This window comes from Gavia stellata, chromosome 3 (genome assembly GCF_030936135.1).
Source record: "Gavia stellata isolate bGavSte3 chromosome 3, bGavSte3.hap2, whole genome shotgun sequence".
In the NCBI taxonomy this organism is placed as follows: domain Eukaryota; kingdom Metazoa; phylum Chordata; class Aves; order Gaviiformes; family Gaviidae; genus Gavia; species Gavia stellata.
This window is the reverse complement of record NC_082596.1, coordinates 93458232-93477353: the sequence shown is the minus strand read 5'-3', so window position 1 is coordinate 93477353 and position 19122 is coordinate 93458232. Positions and strand designations below refer to the sequence as shown.

At 43.2% G+C, this 19122-nt stretch overlaps 1 protein-coding gene across 2 annotated transcripts in view; it reads right to left on the bottom strand.

The window, feature by feature from the left end:
- Positions 1 to 17879, bottom strand: part of KIAA0319 (KIAA0319 ortholog) — a 32581-nt gene extending 14702 nt beyond the window's left edge. Inside the window, exons 1-8 of one of the 2 annotated variants that reach the window (XM_009817097.2) lie at positions 17170 to 17879; positions 7649 to 7824; positions 5355 to 5459; positions 4589 to 4686; positions 4124 to 4211; positions 3475 to 3567; positions 2716 to 2848; positions 625 to 853 (exon numbers count right to left, since the gene is read on the bottom strand). In XM_009817097.2, coding sequence (XP_009815399.2) covers positions 625 to 853; positions 2716 to 2848; positions 3475 to 3567; positions 4124 to 4211; positions 4589 to 4686; positions 5355 to 5459; positions 7649 to 7824; positions 17170 to 17864 — 1617 coding nt within the window. In that variant the 5' untranslated portion in view covers positions 17865 to 17879. Of the gene's footprint in view, positions 1 to 624; positions 854 to 2715; positions 2849 to 3474; positions 3568 to 4123; positions 4212 to 4588; positions 4687 to 5354; positions 5460 to 7648; positions 7833 to 17169 lie in introns of both variants that reach the window. The other variant, XM_009817098.2, reaches the window with a different exon arrangement.
- Between the last annotated feature and the right edge of the window lie 1243 nt (positions 17880 to 19122).

Genomic DNA, 19122 nt, shown 5'->3' with positions numbered 1-19122 from the left:
GAGCGCAAGCCAACTGAAAATTTTTATTAACTTTTCTCAGATTTTAAAAAAAAAAAAAAATGCAGCCATGAAAATAAGAGAATAAATTCAGTTAGCCTTCATAGGAAACCCACCCTTTAGTGAGCATAAAAAACCCACCAGAGCATGGCTGCATAACACTGCCAAAAGTCTTGCCATCTTTCACTCAGAAAATTAAGTTTTTGTTTGAGTCCTACTTTCTCCAGGAGAAAGTGTTATAAGAAAACCCTGACTACCCCCACATTCTCCCCAAAACAGTTTTCAGCATGGCCAGCATCTCAGAAGATGGAAACCTGTAGAGCAGGCTCTACGGTCCAAGGACAGACATTGAGAACTCGAAGTCTTTCCAAACCATCAGGGAACAAACAACAGCAGTAATCAGAAATAGCCACAAGGAATGAAAGAAATTATGGGAAGGAATTAAAAGTAGCATCTAAAATAAGAGCTGGGTACATCAGAGAGGAACAAAACCAACCAAACAAAAAAAGAGTAACAGCACGCTAGATATTTCAGTGCTTCTGAGTAGTTACTTAGGTATGTGTTTGCTGGTGTTAGAGGCAAGGATAAAAGAGCTTTCCAATCCTATGCAAGGAGAAATAGACATACCTGCATTGCTACAACCTTGCCTTTGCTTTTGGGACTGAGCGACCACTCGTAGCTGACAATTTCATGGTCATCGCTGCTCTGGTTTCCATTCAGCGTGATAAAGTTCTGGGGCAAGGTGACTGCCTGATTAGGTCCTGCGTTGGCAATAGGTGGGTAATCCACTGGTTTGTTGACAGTCAGAGATGCAATGGTGGAGTTGGCTGCTCCATCTGAATCAATCACTGTGAGTCTACAACAGGAAAAACAATATTGGAAATCTGTTAAGATGGACTTCTGCCAAGTCCTAAGTTCAAAGGTTAAGTTTTTCCAGCACACTTTCAAACACTGCCTAAAACAGAGCCACTGGTTAGACTATACAAACTTCTGCTTCAGAAACACATATCCCTTAAGGAAGGTAGGAAAGAAATTCTAAAGACTGTTTTCAAACACAGCTTTCAACCTTTAAGGAAAAATGAAAGCCTAGCTATTCTGGATCCCAGATGAAACCCTTTCCCTGCAGTCAATGGCAACTTCATCAATTTCAAAACAGATTCCACTGCAAATTCTTTAAAAGATTTACTCAGTGAAAAACAGGGATTTCATTCATCAGCCATAGTGGAACAGACCCTGGTAACACCTACATCCAAAACTAGTCTGGATATTCAGAAGCTCTGCTTATAGCACAGTAGCAGTTCCTAACTTCTTACTTCTTCGTGGCACACTATTACTAATTTTAATGGAGCTTAGTATCAGCTCAGATTTTTGAAGATGTCAAGTCATAAAACTAAAAAAGTACAGGGTTTAAAAAAACTACTATTGCCTCTCAAACACAGTGACAAATCATCTTAAAATGAGACTGTCACAGACACCTGAAAGTGATGAAAGACTGCCCTCCACAGTGTGGTAACCAACTACATCTCTAATTCACCTCTGTTGTGAAAACTGCATAGAGCTGATCACATGGAAGGGAACCACTCTTGAAGCGTTCCCTGAGTGGGAACAAAACTAGAGCTCATTAGTTCTATCATTGTGGAACATACACTTTTGCAGTGGGTGCACATCCATGCATGTCAGGAGCACTGGACTTTGCTGACCAGCTAATTTCTTGTAAGCTTGAACACACTGCTCTATTGTTCAAGTACCTCAGCCTCCCCCAAAGGTGCACAGATAAAGCAGGTAATTTCTTAATTCCCTAGGGTTTGGAACACAGAGCATTGCTTGTAAGCAAGCTCTGCCCTTTTTAATACAGAAAAAATCCTACGCTCATTTCTGCCACTGTACAATATGCAACAATTCCAGTAAAGGACACAGAATGAAAGTTGAAGCTATGCAATTTTTGGTGAAGCTTATGCAAAACATCACGTTTAATGTATATGTATGCCGGCTTCAGCATTCTGCTGATGCTACACTGATACATAATGTATTGACTGGTAGGCTGGTACCCACTGGCAGCCAAATAACCCAGGCTGGGTCAGTGGGGAGTCTGCCTCTGTGCAGACTAGTTAAAAAGTTCAGTAAATGAACTCTGATTTTAATTAAAGCACCCAGAACCACAAACGTTGCTTTCATTGTCTGGACAAAATCCAGCTTCGGCAATGCATAAACAGAGGAAAAGAGCAACAAGGCAAAGGCTTTTATGAAAAACAGAATGACTCCTGTTAAAATCAGCACATAACAATGCCTTGCAAGGATCAGTGTCCCAATATTGTTCTGTCTGCCACCACCCTTCAGGGGATGACTTTCACAGCCTGACTGCAGAGTTTCATCTCAGGATACTTGCCAACTTCTAAGCTGGAAAAAAACCCCCGAATTATAACGTTCTGTCACAGTTATTATGGCTGGGAGTGGGAGGTATTCAATTTCTGATCCCTCGTTTTGCATAACTTTGTGCTGTAAAATATCACTACACCAGTATCATAAAATCACTGCAAGCACTTTTTAATAAAACTGCTCCCTATGTCTCTCCACTGTGCAAAATGAAGGGTAACAGCATGCAGAAGAAAAATGAAGTTTTTAATTTGAGGAGGTACACGTGAGCACAAAGAAAAACAAACATTTAGCTGACATCACAGAAATAGTTAAAACCCCAAAGGAAAGCATCTGTGCAGGTACCTGAAAGTGTAGTTTCCAGGAATAAGGTTAGACAAGTGCAAGACAGGTGTGTCAGCAGATGCCTTCTGCTCTCGCAAAGGACCTTTAATTTCCTCCCAGTGGTAACTCACTATCTTCATATCATCTATACTTTCTACATTTATTAAAGAAAAACATATCAGTTTCTTGTAGCAATTGCTAGAATGAATACCGAAGTTTTTTCATGCACTGATCCCTAACTGGTTTTCTACAATTATCTTTTCAAGCATATTCGAACAGGGTTCATGTACCATAGCTGTTAAACCACAGTTTCCAAGTTACATTTGGTACAGTTTATCTAAACAAACAAACAAGTCTACACACACAAATAAAAATCAGTCTCAGACTCTGCACATTTCAACTTGTCTGCGCTCAGTAATTATGAATGCAATTATGACATCTCATCACACCCTACATGACAGCTCTCTACCACAGCCCCAGCTGTACTGGCACAGAGGCCTTCTGGGCAGGACAAGAAGAAGCCGTAAGAGCAGCTGCTGTTTGGATGCAGCAGCCTCCGACACACTGCATCTCAATCCCCAAGTGTAAGGCTGCATTTTATCACTTTTTTTATTTATTAAAATAATTTATAACTGGACTCAAATCTGCAAAATAAATCATGATTCAGGAAACTTCTGAGTAGAGTGAGAAGAAGGAATTGCACTTGTAACTGACAAACAATAATGTTGTAACTGTATATTATAAATACAGGATATAAGCACAGGATGGTCCAGTACATACGACTGCCATCAATGAAGGTAGAAGTTGTAGGCAAAGAAACTTCTTGTACTTTGGGTGAAGCAACGGCAACAGGTGGCTGGTTAACTCTGACTGCTGTGAGAAAGACAGGGAAAGAAAAAAAGTAGTGAAAGCCCAGAAAAAAATAATCTGTTAACTCTACAGATCAACAGGCCCCAGGGATTTAAATCTAGGATTGACAGCTTTACAGTATCTGCTGTCCTTTTTGGAGACGGGAGAGAAAAAGTTACTGAAGAGCAGCGCGCTGACGCAGCAGTCTTCCACCGCAGCCACTTCTAACTGGTATAATTTAGATCAGACCTGTGCGCTGTAACTTGCAGCTAGAGCCAGTTCAGCACCTAATTGCTGTTCCTAGCTGCACAGGAGAAGGGGACCATAAAAGGTGGCATGATGCTATCTCAGGCCTTGCCTGAGGAGGGTACAAGACCAGAGAGCGCTTAAACACAGACAGCAAGATCTTTAGCTCTACTTCCCTAAAATGCTTTATTGACACCAAGATACGAAACATCTCTGCATGACTGGACTACCAGATGTCCTTGACAGACAGTAACTGACAGACTACTAGATAAGCATGTTTTACAACTACTTGTGTTGAAGAAATTAATTTCATTATTTTAGCCAACTGATTTACCTGGTTTGACCGTGACATTTACAAAACCTTCACCAAAGGCATTTTCACCAGAAACCATCACTTTGAAGGCATAAAGTCCCACCGATAACTGAGACAAACACAGAACAAATTGGGTTACATGTCGAATTATACAAAAGCAGTATGCATAAACCTGCCAATCTTCTTGTAAAGCAGAGAAAAAACTGGGTATCTGAAACCTAGAGCTCCTTGTATAAACACATACACAAAAGGCCACTGGTCACTGCCCAGAAGTGGGGAATACAATGCAAACACTTAGGAATTTTTACTCGCATGAAATTACTAGAGTGCTCTAAAAAAGACACTTCTAATCTGGCAAAGATTTGTTGACACAGGCAAATGTGGCAGTCATTCAAACTCCTTGAATCAAGGTGCCCTTCCCCACAGGTTAGATTCCTGTGAGAGGACTGCACAAACACAATGAGCCTGAGCCTACAGCTCACTTACATGAGAGAGCTTCAAGGTCTGGCTGTGCCTGCGCTCCATTTCACCACCATAGTCAGCAGGGTGACTGATTAAGCTCCACTCATAGGTGTAGGCTGTTTCTAAGAGCAATAAGAGAGCATAAGAGTCATCAGCTTTGCCTTCAAGATAAGCTCAGGAAACAAAGAAATCAAGTTCACCATCTGTCACATAAAATGCTACAGTAGGAAATCATGACTGCTACTGTTTAAGCCTGCAAAATGAAGCAGTACGACTACATGTTAAACTTCCACAGTTTTAACTTGGTAAAGCAGCAAGGATATAATGGACTTCACAAATAACTGACTTCCTCACAATAACCAGCTTCACATGAAGTGAACGCGTTTTACATGGCTACCTATGAAATATGTACTCTTTGCAGCTGCAGTTCAGAAGCTGGTAGTTTTAAGGTAAATGTTGCATGCAGAACCTACTTTTCCCCCTCCTCTGCTTTACAGCAAGATGCCGTAACCTGGGCCACATCACCCTTTGGTAGAAACTACAGGCTTTCTATTGAGCCATCTGGCTAATGAGTTCAGGCTCTGAAAATAAGAGCCACTTAAAAAACCAAGTCTCTAAAATCCAAAGAAGGAAATGCTCTCTGCAGCTGGAGCCACAAAAAAGGTAATAGTAGGAGATGAGAAAGATGGTTTTATCCCGAGGTGCAGATGTTCACATAACTCAGGACTTGTCTGCATTTACAGGCTAGTAGTGTGTGCATCTCCTTGGATGCCAAGGCCATTCAACTCACCTGTAGGCGGTGGTGGGACAACAAAGGCATTCAGTTCAACCTCATTTTTGGGTAGTATCACTTGTATGTTATCTCCAGCAGACACAATAAGTTCTTTTACTGTATCTAAGACAGAATGAGTACATTATGTTTTAACAGATGGGAAGGATATAAATATTATTTGTAATGGGTTAAGTAAAATTTTACAAACACTCTACAGTGAATAGGCAAGGATAAGTAAAAAAAATTCGTCACTACATATTCAATTAATAATCTATTATAATCATGAGTATGGCTCCTTCACCTTTTATAAAACCAAAAATCTTCTTCCCCAAATACGAAGTGTCATTTCCTCTACTTCTGTTTTAGAGAAAAGCATTCTGACTATTCCTGTATATCACAGGTAACATTGCTCTGCATAAAGAATTATGCATTTTTCTTAGTAATTAGATAGAAGTGCAGCATTAAAAAATAGGCAGTTACAGAAGACAAAAAGTCATCTCCACCAGAACAAGCCTCATTAAATAAACATAGTCCATACTAGAACTCTAATATCACACCTTCTTTCACCAAGAAGTACTACTTCTATGTTTGTGTGGCACTTGTGAGCTCAGTATCCTTTTTAAAAATTCCACCTGTATAGCAGAGCAAAGGTATTATTTCGTAGCTGAACTGCACATTTAATCTATTCGCCATCCAGGAAGACCCTCCCAGTTCTCATCTGTGAAAACTCTTTCCTCTTCCAAAAATGCCAAAGTCCACAAACCCAGTCCCCAACAGAAACATACCAAAGCACAACTTCAGGAAAGATTCTCATAGACCTGTATTTCAAAGGTTTAAATGTCTTCCTTTTAACACTGGGAACCCACAGAACAAAGGTTCTCCAAAGGCAACATTCACTCGTGTCTAAAACATCCAACTTACAAACTCTGAACAGGTGAGCAAGGGGCTACTGAGCAGTCGCAGCTGACAGGTCTAAAAATGGATGAAGTGAAGAGGCCACATTGATAGCGCACTTTCATCACTGCTACTTAAATGCACCCAAGGCTCCGTAACTGCACCCAAGGCTCCGTAACTGCTCATGGGAGTTGCCCTAGACACTAGTGGAGTGAAGGTTTGTACTTTGACCTCCACATGAGATAAGAACAAAACAGCTAGATGAGAGTGATGATGAGACCAAAGGAGAGAAGAAGGTACTGTTTTCAAGAATTCCAAGACATTAGGGCTGAGAACACAGAAACTTGAGGCAATCCTTGCACAAAGCAGTACTTACAGCAAGATTCATCACAACCTTCCCTTCAGCTTTTTCTTCCAAGCTCCTTTTTGAGTCCTCTTCAACCTCCTCCTGTGAAGGAGGAGGAGCAGCTGCCTAGTCAACACTCAATGGTAATGATGATCCATTGCCTTGGAGAGGGACCTCTTGTAGCTCATGTCTTCCTGTTACCTCCTACCGCTATCCTGGCTGGCAGGTTGCGGTTTGGCAGAGGGTGCCAAGAATGTCCCAAACCAGACTTGCTCTACCAGGAAGCAAAGGGCTTAGCTCTCCATACCCCTCAGTACATCAGGAGTGCAAAACACACATCTGTGCTTCTCTGCTTCTTGTGGCCCTTCTAACCCTTTGTCAGGGTGCACAGGGCAGCACGAAACTCAGCAGGAGAAAAGAAGATACTCTAACATACACAGAATTTAACTGCAGAGGACACAGTGGTTAAACATGTCCTTTTCAAAATAAAAACTTTTGCTCTGCAGCTGGAACTCTGATAAGCTTCCTCACAGCTCTGAAATTAGAGCAAAACTCTTTTCTCCCCAGGATGAGGAGGCCATGTTCTCCCCTACTAAGGGCTGGGCTTCCTCAGGTCCCACCTATGTTACTGCATGATATCTGACAACTACATATAGTGGGAACCCTACTGAAGAGTTTCTGAGAGGGAGCAATGTTCTGAAGAGTCACACAAAAATAACAGTATGGCTAGAGACTATTCTGAAACTCCAGAAAGCCTCAGGCATTTACCACCAAGTATAAAAATTAACCCATTTAAAAAAAGCTCTTAATCTCTGCTTTTTACTTTGCTATATTTGCTTGAGCTATAATTTCCCATTAACGATGGACTTGGTCAGTTTTGCCTCAGAAGTAACTGGCTAAGAGGTCTGGAGTTTGCAGCATTACTGTAGATCTACAGGCTTAAAGTGGGATGATGTTACGTTTGGATAAAGAGCGAGCTCACAACTAACAACAGGTTGGAAGCCTGACAGTAGTGAAGCCATCCCCGCCCACTGTCCACCCTGCAGGTACCTCTCAGATGTTGAAACATTACCTGCTTTGGCAGCAGTAGCAGGTGGTGTGAATTGCTGCATGGGCTCAGATGGCACAGTATTAGTGGGAAGCAGTATGATCCCACCTTCAGTGACATTTTCTGGGGCCATTGTGGGAGTCTGGGTTTTCTCTGACACACCTGGGGAGAAATCCAGTTTGTCTGAAGAATAGGAAGGTGTAGCAGCCTGAAAAATGAATTATAGGGAAAGAGTTGTCGTAAGTGAGCCATTTTTCACATTTCTAGATTTAGAGGTATGCTGTTTTTTAAATAGCATGTAGGGTGAACCTACTGATTTATGTTACTAGGATGTTTTACTCATATACAGAATATCTATCAAAGGAGGACTGGTTTTTTTTCCCCCATCAGGCTTTGTAAGAAATGCTAATCATTTTCCAAGTTTCAGATGCAGAACAGTGTAGGCTATGGTCATCAAAATGTGGTAACCTGCAATACAACAAAGGCATCAGTTCTCAAAATAATAAAGAACAGTAGGACAGGTCTAAGTATAGTCATGAACCTTTAAAAGCAAATGACAGGAAGTCTGTGGTAAGTATTATTGTCTTCACACTACACACACAAACATAACAGAATCCTTGCCTCTTACTACATCTGCTCAGACTGGAACTTGCTCATGCCTTCTTGTTTCCTCACCACTAATAAAATGCCCTAAATCTCTCTACTTCAGTCACCATGCAGTAGTGTTCTTCTCACTGACCTGGCTTCTTAGTAAATCAGAACTGCAGCAAAGGACATGGCAAGTTTTGTAGGAATAACTCAGCACTGCGTTAGCCTTGTCCATCTCTCTCAGGCCCCATCAGCTTTCAACGACATATTAGTCTCAACAGGCTAACAGTTTTTCCTTACATTCTCAAGACTTATTTCTGACCTAACATCTAGAGAAAAGCATTTTGCCAATTATGGCTAGTGTGTGTGGCACATGAAGACATAACGTACTGCTATTATTTGTATATAAGCTATTAACTGAAGAATAGGATTATGAAGGTTGGTAAAATGCACACTCGTATCACAGAATGGCTGAGGTGGGAAGGGACCTCCGGAGATAGCCTAGTCCAACCCCCCTCCTCAAAAGCAGGATCAGCTACAGCAGGGTCCTCAGAAGCATGCCCAGTTAGGTTCTGAATAACTCCAAGGACAAAGAATTCACAACCTCTCTGGAAAAGCTGTTCCAGTGTTTGACCATCCTCACAGAAAAAAAGATGTTTTTTAGTGTTTAAATAGAATTCCTTGTATTTCAGTTTGTGTCCATTGCCTCTTGTCCTGTCACTGGACAGGACTGAAAAGAGCCTGGCTCTATCTTCTTCACTACTGCCATAATAATTTATACATATTGGTAAGATCCCCCGAACCCTCTCTGCTCAAGGTTGAACCGTCCCAGCACTCAGCTTCTCTTTGTGTTTCAGGTGCTCCACTTTCACTCTGCAGTCTGTTGCCTCCCTAGGAAATCAGAGCAACTCTGCCTTGGATGTAGATAGGAGAAAAAGCTCCCTGTGCAGCTGGGAACGTAAAAGCGATGCCAGGGACTATTGCTTCCCAGACTCTGAGGAAACAGAGACCATGGAAGTCATCTGCAACTCCATCTCTGCCTTCAACAAGGACAGAGAAGAAAGATCCCTGTGCAGCTGGGACAGTGACAGCAGTGGCTGTGGCTGCCTACCCTGTGAGTATTCCGAGGACCACACCAAGAGCCGCACCTCCAGATGAGTCCATAACACGGACGATGCAAGCACTTTTGTGGCCACACCTCCAGCTCTGCTCAATAAGCAGATAGTAAGAAGATCTCTCTGATACTGACAGCAGGATCAGGGACTGCAGCTCTCCTAAGGTAGTGCCTTCAGCATGCCAACCCTAGACCCTCGGCAGGAATCTCATCCTTGACAACATTATCACGCCCAGGGAGAACCTCAAGCCCATCCTGCCTCATACTTTAACAAAAGGCCCTTCCTCCAGGCAGCTCTCCCTCCCTCCCACATTTTCCAAAAAGATCTTCTTTACCACACTTTGGCAAAATGAAGTGTTTCTTTGCCTTCCAAATTAGAGAGGAATCTACTTTTCTGAGCTTCCTCTGGCTTTCCTCCTCTCCTGGCCCTTTGCCAATCTATCATCTGAGAAGCAGCCATCCTGGCTTTGTAGGGCAGATGGGGACAAAGTCACCTCAAACATACCTTTCCTGGGACACTCTCCTCTGCAATGGCATCGAACATCTCTTCAGTCAGCAAGTCTAGGCAAGACTCTGCAGTCAAAGGTGTCCTGTGGCACTGTTATGTCTGAAGTGGTGTCACAGACAAAAAGATAGCTTAAACTAAGAACGTTAGCAGGCAGTAGATAATTGGGGCAGGGGCAGTATCAGAAATTGAGCTCCCAGGCAGAAACTATTACTGAGAGACACATTGGAGCGGATGCGGAGGGCAAGACTAATCTCAATTCCAGCTTGGGAACTGAAAGGAAAAGGAAAGAAAAGAAGGACTCTTTCTGGGAGTGAGCAGGGTAGGCAGTTCTGTTGGTATGGGCTTTGTGATTTTTTTGTTTGCTTTTACCCACCTGTACAGCCACTACTACTTGTTACAAAATAAACACACCAACCGTGACAGCCCATGTCCTTCAGCTCTCAGGGTTTGACTTGAATGCAAATCTCTTGAGAATTCCAACAGAAAACAAGAACACCCCAAACAATTGTCACGCAGTTCCCTGGGGAAGCTCAAAGTTACAGTGCAGGCAACAGCATCACACCAAGGGGGATCCTTCCCCACTTCTGGTCCCTGGCGGACCCCACAGATTGGGTGCTTTCTTTTCTCCCCATGAATGGGAAGGAAAAGCCCAACCATGTTGCCTTGCTCCATCCTGATCCTCCAGGCAACAAACTTTTCCCCTCAAGGAAGCATCTACCTCAATTACTCCTGAAGACAATTAATCAGGACTCTGGTGAGTTGAGGGCTGCTAGTGTTGTATTTTATACAACTGCTTCCCCAGCAGTGTTTTCTCCATGTCCCTTTGCACAAGACTACTACGTAACTGCAGTACAATTTGCTCTCTCTCATTTACCCGGAAAAATCTTAGACAGCAGCTCTGTCAGCAGTGAAACTCTGCTCTTTCACTGGTCTGCTTCTCTCTCCTCTGCATTCAGTTATCTGCCTAATGATTTCAAGCAAGTATGACCTCCACTAATCGTGTAGTTGGGGAGTTGCAAAAGAGCAAACCATCATATATATGACACAAAGTGCAGACTTCAAGAGAGAAATAAACATTTTTGACAGGTAAATCTAGATATCAAAACATCTTTCAGGGGTCTTATACATCCCCTAGGGATCAAGTCAATGAATTTTTAACCAAACAGGACTGTTAAGCATTCATGGGCCTCAAAACTGAAACACAGCCAAAATAAGATATGAACATCTCTGATATTCCACTTCATTTTAACTCTTAAATATCAGTTCTGAAGGCATACCAATCAGACATTAAAAGGCTCTTCAACACATATAGTCTGTCAGCCATCTTAAGCTTTCTTAAGTAGAGCTTTATGCATTTTGACTGCATCATTGTACCTACAAAGGCAATAAACTCAAGAATCAAGTCAGGCCTAACCTATTGAATAAATGTTTGAAACATTTCATCATCAACATAGCAGTAGATGGAATCTGAGTAAGACCTGAAAAACCTCATCTTGCTGAACAGATCAGCAGTTAACTGGAAGTTTTAAAAAGACAATTAATACTTCACAGGTTTCTCATTTCAAGGATGGGCAGAACAGCAGATTTCTGTTTGGGGCAGCTTGACAGCATTTACTCTGCACAGATTTCTAAATGTATTCATGTTACTGAGCTGCTAGAGGGTGTCAGTCCATAAGATCACTCTGAACTCCGATGTAAACCCAAAAGCCGGGTTACTCAGTTAACTGACAAACCCCATATGCGCTATCCCAAGTCACATACAGAAACCCCCTACACCTGACTGCATTTACAGCAAGAATGCTCTTGGGGCATAGACTCCAGAGGCCTGTGTTTGGTTGGTCTCACAATTTAAAATCTCTCTCCAGGTCCTTGCTCAAAGAACACAGCACCTGAGGACACTGCATCCTGCTGACGACTGCAAAGGGAGGGAACCATATTTTTGCCACCCTGCTCTGTCTTGCTTGTCAAAACAGCTTTGTCTGAAAGCTGCAGAAGGGAGTGCATCAGCAGAGACCTAGGAACAGAGCTATAGAATTGCTGTTGCAGAATTAAGTGGAAGATAGGAAAATATTGTATAACATGCAATAAACAGAGGGTATTTCATTAAAGTTATTAGCAAAAATGGCTTTAAGACCTTCACATTTTCATAACCTATACAAAAAGACGACAGTTTGAGAGGTAGTTTGAATCATATACCAGTGAGAAAACTATTTGGAGACATCTTGGCATTTTTAATCCGCTATAAAAAATTAAGATTTCCTTAATAACAAAATTTGGTTTCCAAAGAAACATTTTTTTCAGAAGGAAAGACAAATATGTGCCTGAACAATTCATACGAGATTTGATTAAAATGTCTGCTTGCTGGAGAAAGAGACACATAAGAAGGAAATCCTATCACCAGAATTTATCACAGGCAGCATCTTTTTCACTAAAGTCACAAGTGCAGTTCCCAAACCAGAAAAACTTGAAGCCAAGTTGGAAGTTTGTTAGACATAACCAGCAGGGTTTGGGTGGCAGGGGACTGCCTGCAAGGGTCCTAGATCGTTTGGCAATGGATGGCAATGGAAACAAGCCACCACGCATCAACACTGCAACTCCTCAGACATAGTTAAGAAAGGGCAATAGCCACTGGATGCGGGGGACGCAGGAAGAGGTGGGGAGGATGCACAACAGGAGACATGAGAGGGAACATGTGGAAGGGGACATTATTGTGCACAGGGCTGGAGACGAGATACCCTCTTGGAAGTAGGCACTTCATGCCACCTCCCAGGGGACTGAGGCCCACAGAGAAGACCACAGTGGAGCAGAGGAAACATGGAAAAAGGAAGGCACAGTGGCAGAAAAGAGAAAGAAGCAACAAGTGGCAAAAAGGAAATTGCCATGCACTGACCCCAACCTCCTGTGCCGCCTGTCACCTCAAAGGTACTAAGCATTATGTGTGGTGAAAAGAAGGGGAGTGGAGACTAGGAACGAGAGGACGTGTCTATACTGAAGTTGAACCTGGGGAAGGCCAGGGAAAGGTGTTTTGGCAAAACTGCTCATGATCTTCATTTCTCTACTAATGTCTAAATTCAAAGGATTCCCACTTGGAAAACAAAGGCTGCACAGGCTTTGGCAGTTTCTCAAAACCTTCAGCTTCTCCAGATTCTTAACCTTTCTCTACATTAATAGAGAGCCTTTAGAGTCATTTCACAATACATTTCATGAACGGCTTTCAATGCTATCCAACAACCCTTTACAGCTCTGCTAACAGGGCACTGCCAGATCACCTTCTAACTACAGTTGTCTTCTCAGCTATTCAACATCACTATCAGCTGGGGCTAAAGACTGATCCAATTTTGGAGCTTCATCCCTTCTGCACTGAAAGAAGCAAGCTCATTCCTCAGCCTTTCCACAGAAATTTCAATGGCTGTGCTAGCATAATGTTAGCATAATAAAGACCTCACAGGAAAGCCTCTTCCATGTCCCAGTGAGAAATAGGTTTCTTTTCATTTCACTTTACAATAAACTCTCATCTACACAGGCAGTGCACGAAGAGAAAGCAAAATCTTTCTCTTCTGGCTGGGGTGGCAAAAATCAAAGTAGAGATGTACAAAGTAGGCTTGGCCATATATATCATTACCACTGCAAGATGTGAAATCTCAACTTTCATAAAGCTGTATTCACATGATCCCTTAGAGATGGGCAACAAATTTACTCAGCTCTGTTTGCCACACACTTTAGGCAAACTCAAAGTTGTATGACTTCTCTAAGGCACAAGGCATAAGCAGTTCAGTCAGCAGAGATCCTGACAATTGGCTAAAGCTTAGCACAGTGCTAACGTGGCTTCCATTTACCAGCAAAATACAATGAAGGCAAGCTTCAAGTCTTACAGCACGCCCAAAGTGCACAAACATGGTGGCGCATGGAGCTACTGCAGGTTCTTTCCATGGCTTAATTTCCAGCACACAGCACAGGCAGTAACTGAAAGATGCTTGTTAGTTTCCCCTAGCAGATGGAAGGAAAGATGGAAAATGAGCTTAGTACAGCAGTGGTTGGGTTTCCTTAATTTGAACTTTGTAAGAACAGCTCAGCGATTGCCCTTTTTTAGAACTAACTATGACGCTAGTGCATGACAGAATGTCACTCTAAGTTTTATCATTAGGGACAGTATACTTTGGTATCATATTTTCCATATGTACATTTATACGTACTTTTTGCATACTAATAGAAAAAACAAATAGTATCTACCCCTCTTGCCTCAACTCCCATGTTAATTTATGCTCATTTCAAGGTCTGCACAGTAGATACTTTTTAAAACAAGTGTTCTGTTGTCAACTGTGCTGGCAGAAGCAGTACCCACTTTTCAACTTGCAACAGCACCTTATCTGTTATCAAATGTTCTTCCATACGCATGGAGCCAAGCTATAATCTCTTCTCACTCATGCCAATACACTCCAGACCAACTTGGTCAATCATAAAAGTCACAGGCTATCTTGAGCCTGGAGGAGATGATCCTTGAAAAGCAACCTGCTCTCATGGTCCCCACTTATCTCCAGGACAGTCTCCCTTGAGATTCTTCCAAGCAGATCCCACAACAGGCCAAACGCTGCTCTCCTGAAGCCCATGGCTGTGACCCTGCTTTTTTACTTATTCCTGCCCTCTCAGGAGCCTGAACTCCACCACCTCATGGCCACATCCCTGACCAATCCCTCCTTACCTGCAAGGGTGAGGTCCAGCAGAGCCTCTCTCCTTGTCAGCTCCCCAATCACCTCTGATAACTTCTTAAAGTTATCATCAACGCACTACAGAAGCCTCCTGCATTGCTTTTGCCCTGCTCTCTTGCCCTCCCAGTAGGTATTGGGGTGGCTTAAATCCTCCATGAGGACCAGGGGCTGTGAATATGAGGCTCCTCCCTGTTGCCCGAAGGCTTCATCTATTTCTTCCTGACCAGGCAGCCTGGAGCAGATATGCACCCTGATGTTGCCCGCAACAGCTGGCCTGCCAGCTCTGACCCATGTAAACTTTTGACTAGCTCATTGCCATCTCTAGGCAGATCTCCTAGGCCTTCCCCTAGCACCTGCTGAAAAGGTGCATCACCCTCCATGATCATGAGCTGGCTAAGGCAAAAGCCCAAAACACCCTTTGATCAAGAACAGCTGACAGAGCTTGTGAGAAGCTGCTAGAGGCCCCAGCCTCTGCTAGCTGTCCTCTCCCAGCTGCAGCAACCACTCATACTCCTCACAGCACTGCCAGAGGCCCCCAAAGAATACCAGAAGTTCTCAGAATATCTAGAAGACCTCAAAGCAGAGCCCAGAAACTGCCACACCTCTACACTGCAATGGTATTCAAGTTAGATTGTATGTTAAGACTTGCTGTTCTCCACACGTACTTTTGCTGTTTCAGTCATCCCCTACGAGAACCAGAGTTGTCACAGATTTCACGCAACTTTCTTAGCTGTGATTAGTGGCACAGAGTCTAGTTGGAGGTCTGCAACAAGTGGTGTTCCCCAGGGGTCAGGACTGGGTCCAGTCCTGTTCAATATATTCATCAATTACCTGGATGAAGGGATAGAGTGTACCTTCAACAAGTTTGCTGACGACACAAAACTAGGAAGAGTGGCTGACATACCGGAAGGCTGCACTGCCATTCAGCGTGGCCTGGACAGGCTGGAGAGTTGGGCAGAGAGGAACCTTACGAAATTCAACAAAAGGCAAGTGTAGGGTACTGCACCTGGGGAGGAATAAGCCCATGCATCAGTACAGGTTAGGGGCTGACCTGCTGGAGAGCAGCTCTGTAGAAAGGGACCTGGGAGTCCTGGGGGACAACAGGATGACGACCATGAGCCAGCAATGTGCCCTTGTGGCCGTGAAGGCCAATAGCATCCTGGGGTGCATCAAGGAGAATGTGGCTAGCAGGTCGAGGGAGGTTATCCTCCCCCTCTACTCTGCCCTGGTGAGGCCACATCTGGAGTACTGTGTCCAGTTCTGGGCTCCCCGGTTCAAGAAGGACAGGGAACTGCTAGAGAAGGTACAGCAGAGGGCTACAAAGATGATTAGGGGACTAGAACATCTTTATTATGAGGAAAGGCTGAGGGACTTGGGTCTTTTTAGTCTGGAGAAGAGAAGACTAAGGGGGAATCTTATTAATGCTTATAAATACTTAAGGGGTGGGTGCCAGGAGGATGAGGCCAGTCTTTTTTCAGTGGTGCCCAGTGACAGGACAAGAGGTCACAGGGACAAACTTGGGCATAGGAAGTTCCATCTCAACATGAGGAGGAACTTCTTTCCTTTGAGGGTGGCAGAGCCCTGGAACAAGCTGCCCAGAGAGGCTGTGGAGTCTCCTTCTCTAGAGTTTTCAAAACTTGCCTGGACGCATTCCTGTGTAACCTGCTCTAATCTAGGTGAACCTGCTCTGACGGCGGGGTTGGACTAGATGACCTCCAGAGGTCCCTTCCAACCCCCATCATTCTGTGATTTATATGTATTTTTACAGCAAGAGATAGGTAGCTGCTGGTTACAAAATCGTGGAATTTAGAGCAATCCAGCTAACATTGCTTAATTTCCTCTTCCCTCTAGCAGGGGTGTGTGTCAAAACCAGTAAATGTTGACTTTACAGCCTGTTTCAGCTTTCCAACCGATCCCAACTGTGTTCTTAAAGGAGCCTCTTCAGTCCCAACTGATCAAACTGGTTGGCATAAACAGAGAACAAATGCATCTTAAGTATCTAAATTAGGTTTTAAGTATTTAACTTATTTTTCTTATTGCCAGACTCAAGGAAAGGATAAAGTAGATAAGGTGTTTTTGTTCTCAGAATCCTGCTGTACACCATGGTCCAAAACCACCACTGTCCCTCCTTATGTTTTAAAAGCACTATAAAAGGCATTTACTCAGCACCTTTACATCTGTAACACCACTATGCATTAGTAACACAAAATCCATGAAATGGGCTTAATTTTATTGATGGTGGAACTTATGGTTACTGTCTTGGCCTTTGGATACTAGAGGATCCACTAATATTGCTCAGTTAACTTCTCCTAATGAGTCGCCAAGGGTCAGAAGGGAATACTGTAACACTATTATACCAGGTCCAAGCCCACTCATCCATACACTTCCAAGGAAACCCCCCCCAGTGTCCCAGAAGGAGCTCTGCTCCTTATCATCTGACAGAAAAGAGTCCTTTAGCGACTCATCTGCCTATTAAGACAATTTTAAGCCTTTTCTACACTGTAACAGGACTGTAAGTCATTTGAGTGTTAGGGTTACATTACAAAGCAATAACCTAATTTGATTTGAAAAACAAAACAATAGCCAAGTGGCATCACCATACTCTGCCCACTTCCTGAGGGGCAAACATACCTCTTTTTGCAAAGCGTCATCAGGTTGCACACGAAGTTGAACAGCTGCTTCACTTTCAAATGTCTTCCCGGGGAATGGTGTAATCGCTGGGAGGGATGACAACCTCTCTAGGGAGTGTTCAGTGACAGAGTTCAATTCAGAGCTAGTTTTATTCAGAAGGCTTTCCGCCTTCCCAGCCTCCCCTTCCTTTTCAGCGGAGTCTTCCTGGTTATCTCCATCATCGCTCACGGAAGAGTTGAAGCCGTTTTCACCTGCCACCATCAGGCCCCAGTCGGCATAATCTGTGCTCTCCTTCTGCTCATGTTTGATGCTCACCTGAAAGGGGTCCTGCTCCAACTCCTTGTAATCATCAATGTATTCAGGTACCTCCTCAAGGCTGGGATCTTTGCCAAGCAGAGACAGCTCCTTCAGGCTACTCACTTCCTCAGATGGTTCATTCTGGAGTCCCACAGAGTGGATCATGCTTGGGATCACTTGCCCAAATCCTAGCAGCGATGCTGGCCTCTGAGAAGGCCTCAGCACAAAAGTAAGATAGGACTTTACAGTTTCAATTTTTTTAGGTTCACAATTCTCTTTGTGTTGGCAGTTCACGATGTAACAGCGTCGTTCAAACATCCAGGACAAGTCACAACCAGAGAGGTCACAACATGCTGCGATGCAATCGGACACTGACATAGCATGAGGAACTCGCATAATTTTCGTGGTTTCTAAGTTGGGAGATATGACTGCACCTGAGTACGTGGCTCCTTCTCTGCACTGCTCACAACTGGAATCTGAAACAACACCATCAACATAAGGCACAACACTACAACCAAGCCATAATACAGTTTACTGTGACCAAAAATGGCTTATCACAGGAGACTAGATAAAGACAGGTGGTACACTGCTTAAATAAGCTCATTTCCTTTCACTAACATCACCACTACTCTTTTTTTCAGCATGACCCTTTGCAGTAGTATTTGTACTTTGGAGGATTTTTCAGTGTAGGATCTTAATACATTTTGCAAAATACCTCTTACTCCCTTGCTACAAATACATAGAGATTAAAGTCTCCAATACTTAAGAACAAAGCAGGCAACAAAAAAAATCATGGGGTACCTCCATTACCCCCATAGCACAGCGTGCAAAAAAAATGTTTTAAAACAAAACTCAAATAAGATGCTGTAACATGTCATTGTTTCATTTGAGGGAGAAAGCAGCAAAAATCTACACAGGAGAACCATTTGCCATCTCACTTGAACTTCATGAAAAGTCACTGACACCAACATAATTGCTGGGCTTAATATAAAAGCTAGATCAAATTCTCAAACTTTTGCTGCTTTACCCACTAGTTCATGTGAAATCCCAAGAGCTTGCTCTGGTAGGAAGCATCTTTCCTTCCTTTGCAGTGAAGCTGTAATCTTTTAGTATGACATCAGAATTATTTTCACAGCACATCACAGACTGAGTATGAGGTGTTCAAATCAAGCATGAATCAACATACTGTACATCTCAGTCAATTTTTAACATCTTTTCTAGGTGTTTTTTTCCCCTGGTTATTCCTGCTCTTCAGAATTCCTCTCTCCAAAATGCAACTTGAAAAATCTGATGGTGCTTCAAAAAAGTTGAGTAAAACCAGGACATTCTCCTTAACATGGTTTTCAGCTAGACTTGCTAACTCAACCAACGAAAACAAGATGTGACCACTGTGAAGTTAACATAGTAATGGAAGACTAAGTTCACTCTGCCTGCTTTGCACATCATTAACAGTTGAGTTCTGGCAGCAGAAACCTCGTTACTCACAACAGTATATGGCAGAAGAAAAAGGCAGCTTGATTAACGGATTCCGACTCAAATCTGTTGAGCTGATGGGCAGGAAAAATGAAATCAAGGAGTAGGAACAGGCCGGCAACAGGGGTTAGGTCTGACCATGACCTAGAGCCTTGGAGATGCAGAGATTCTCCTACGCATG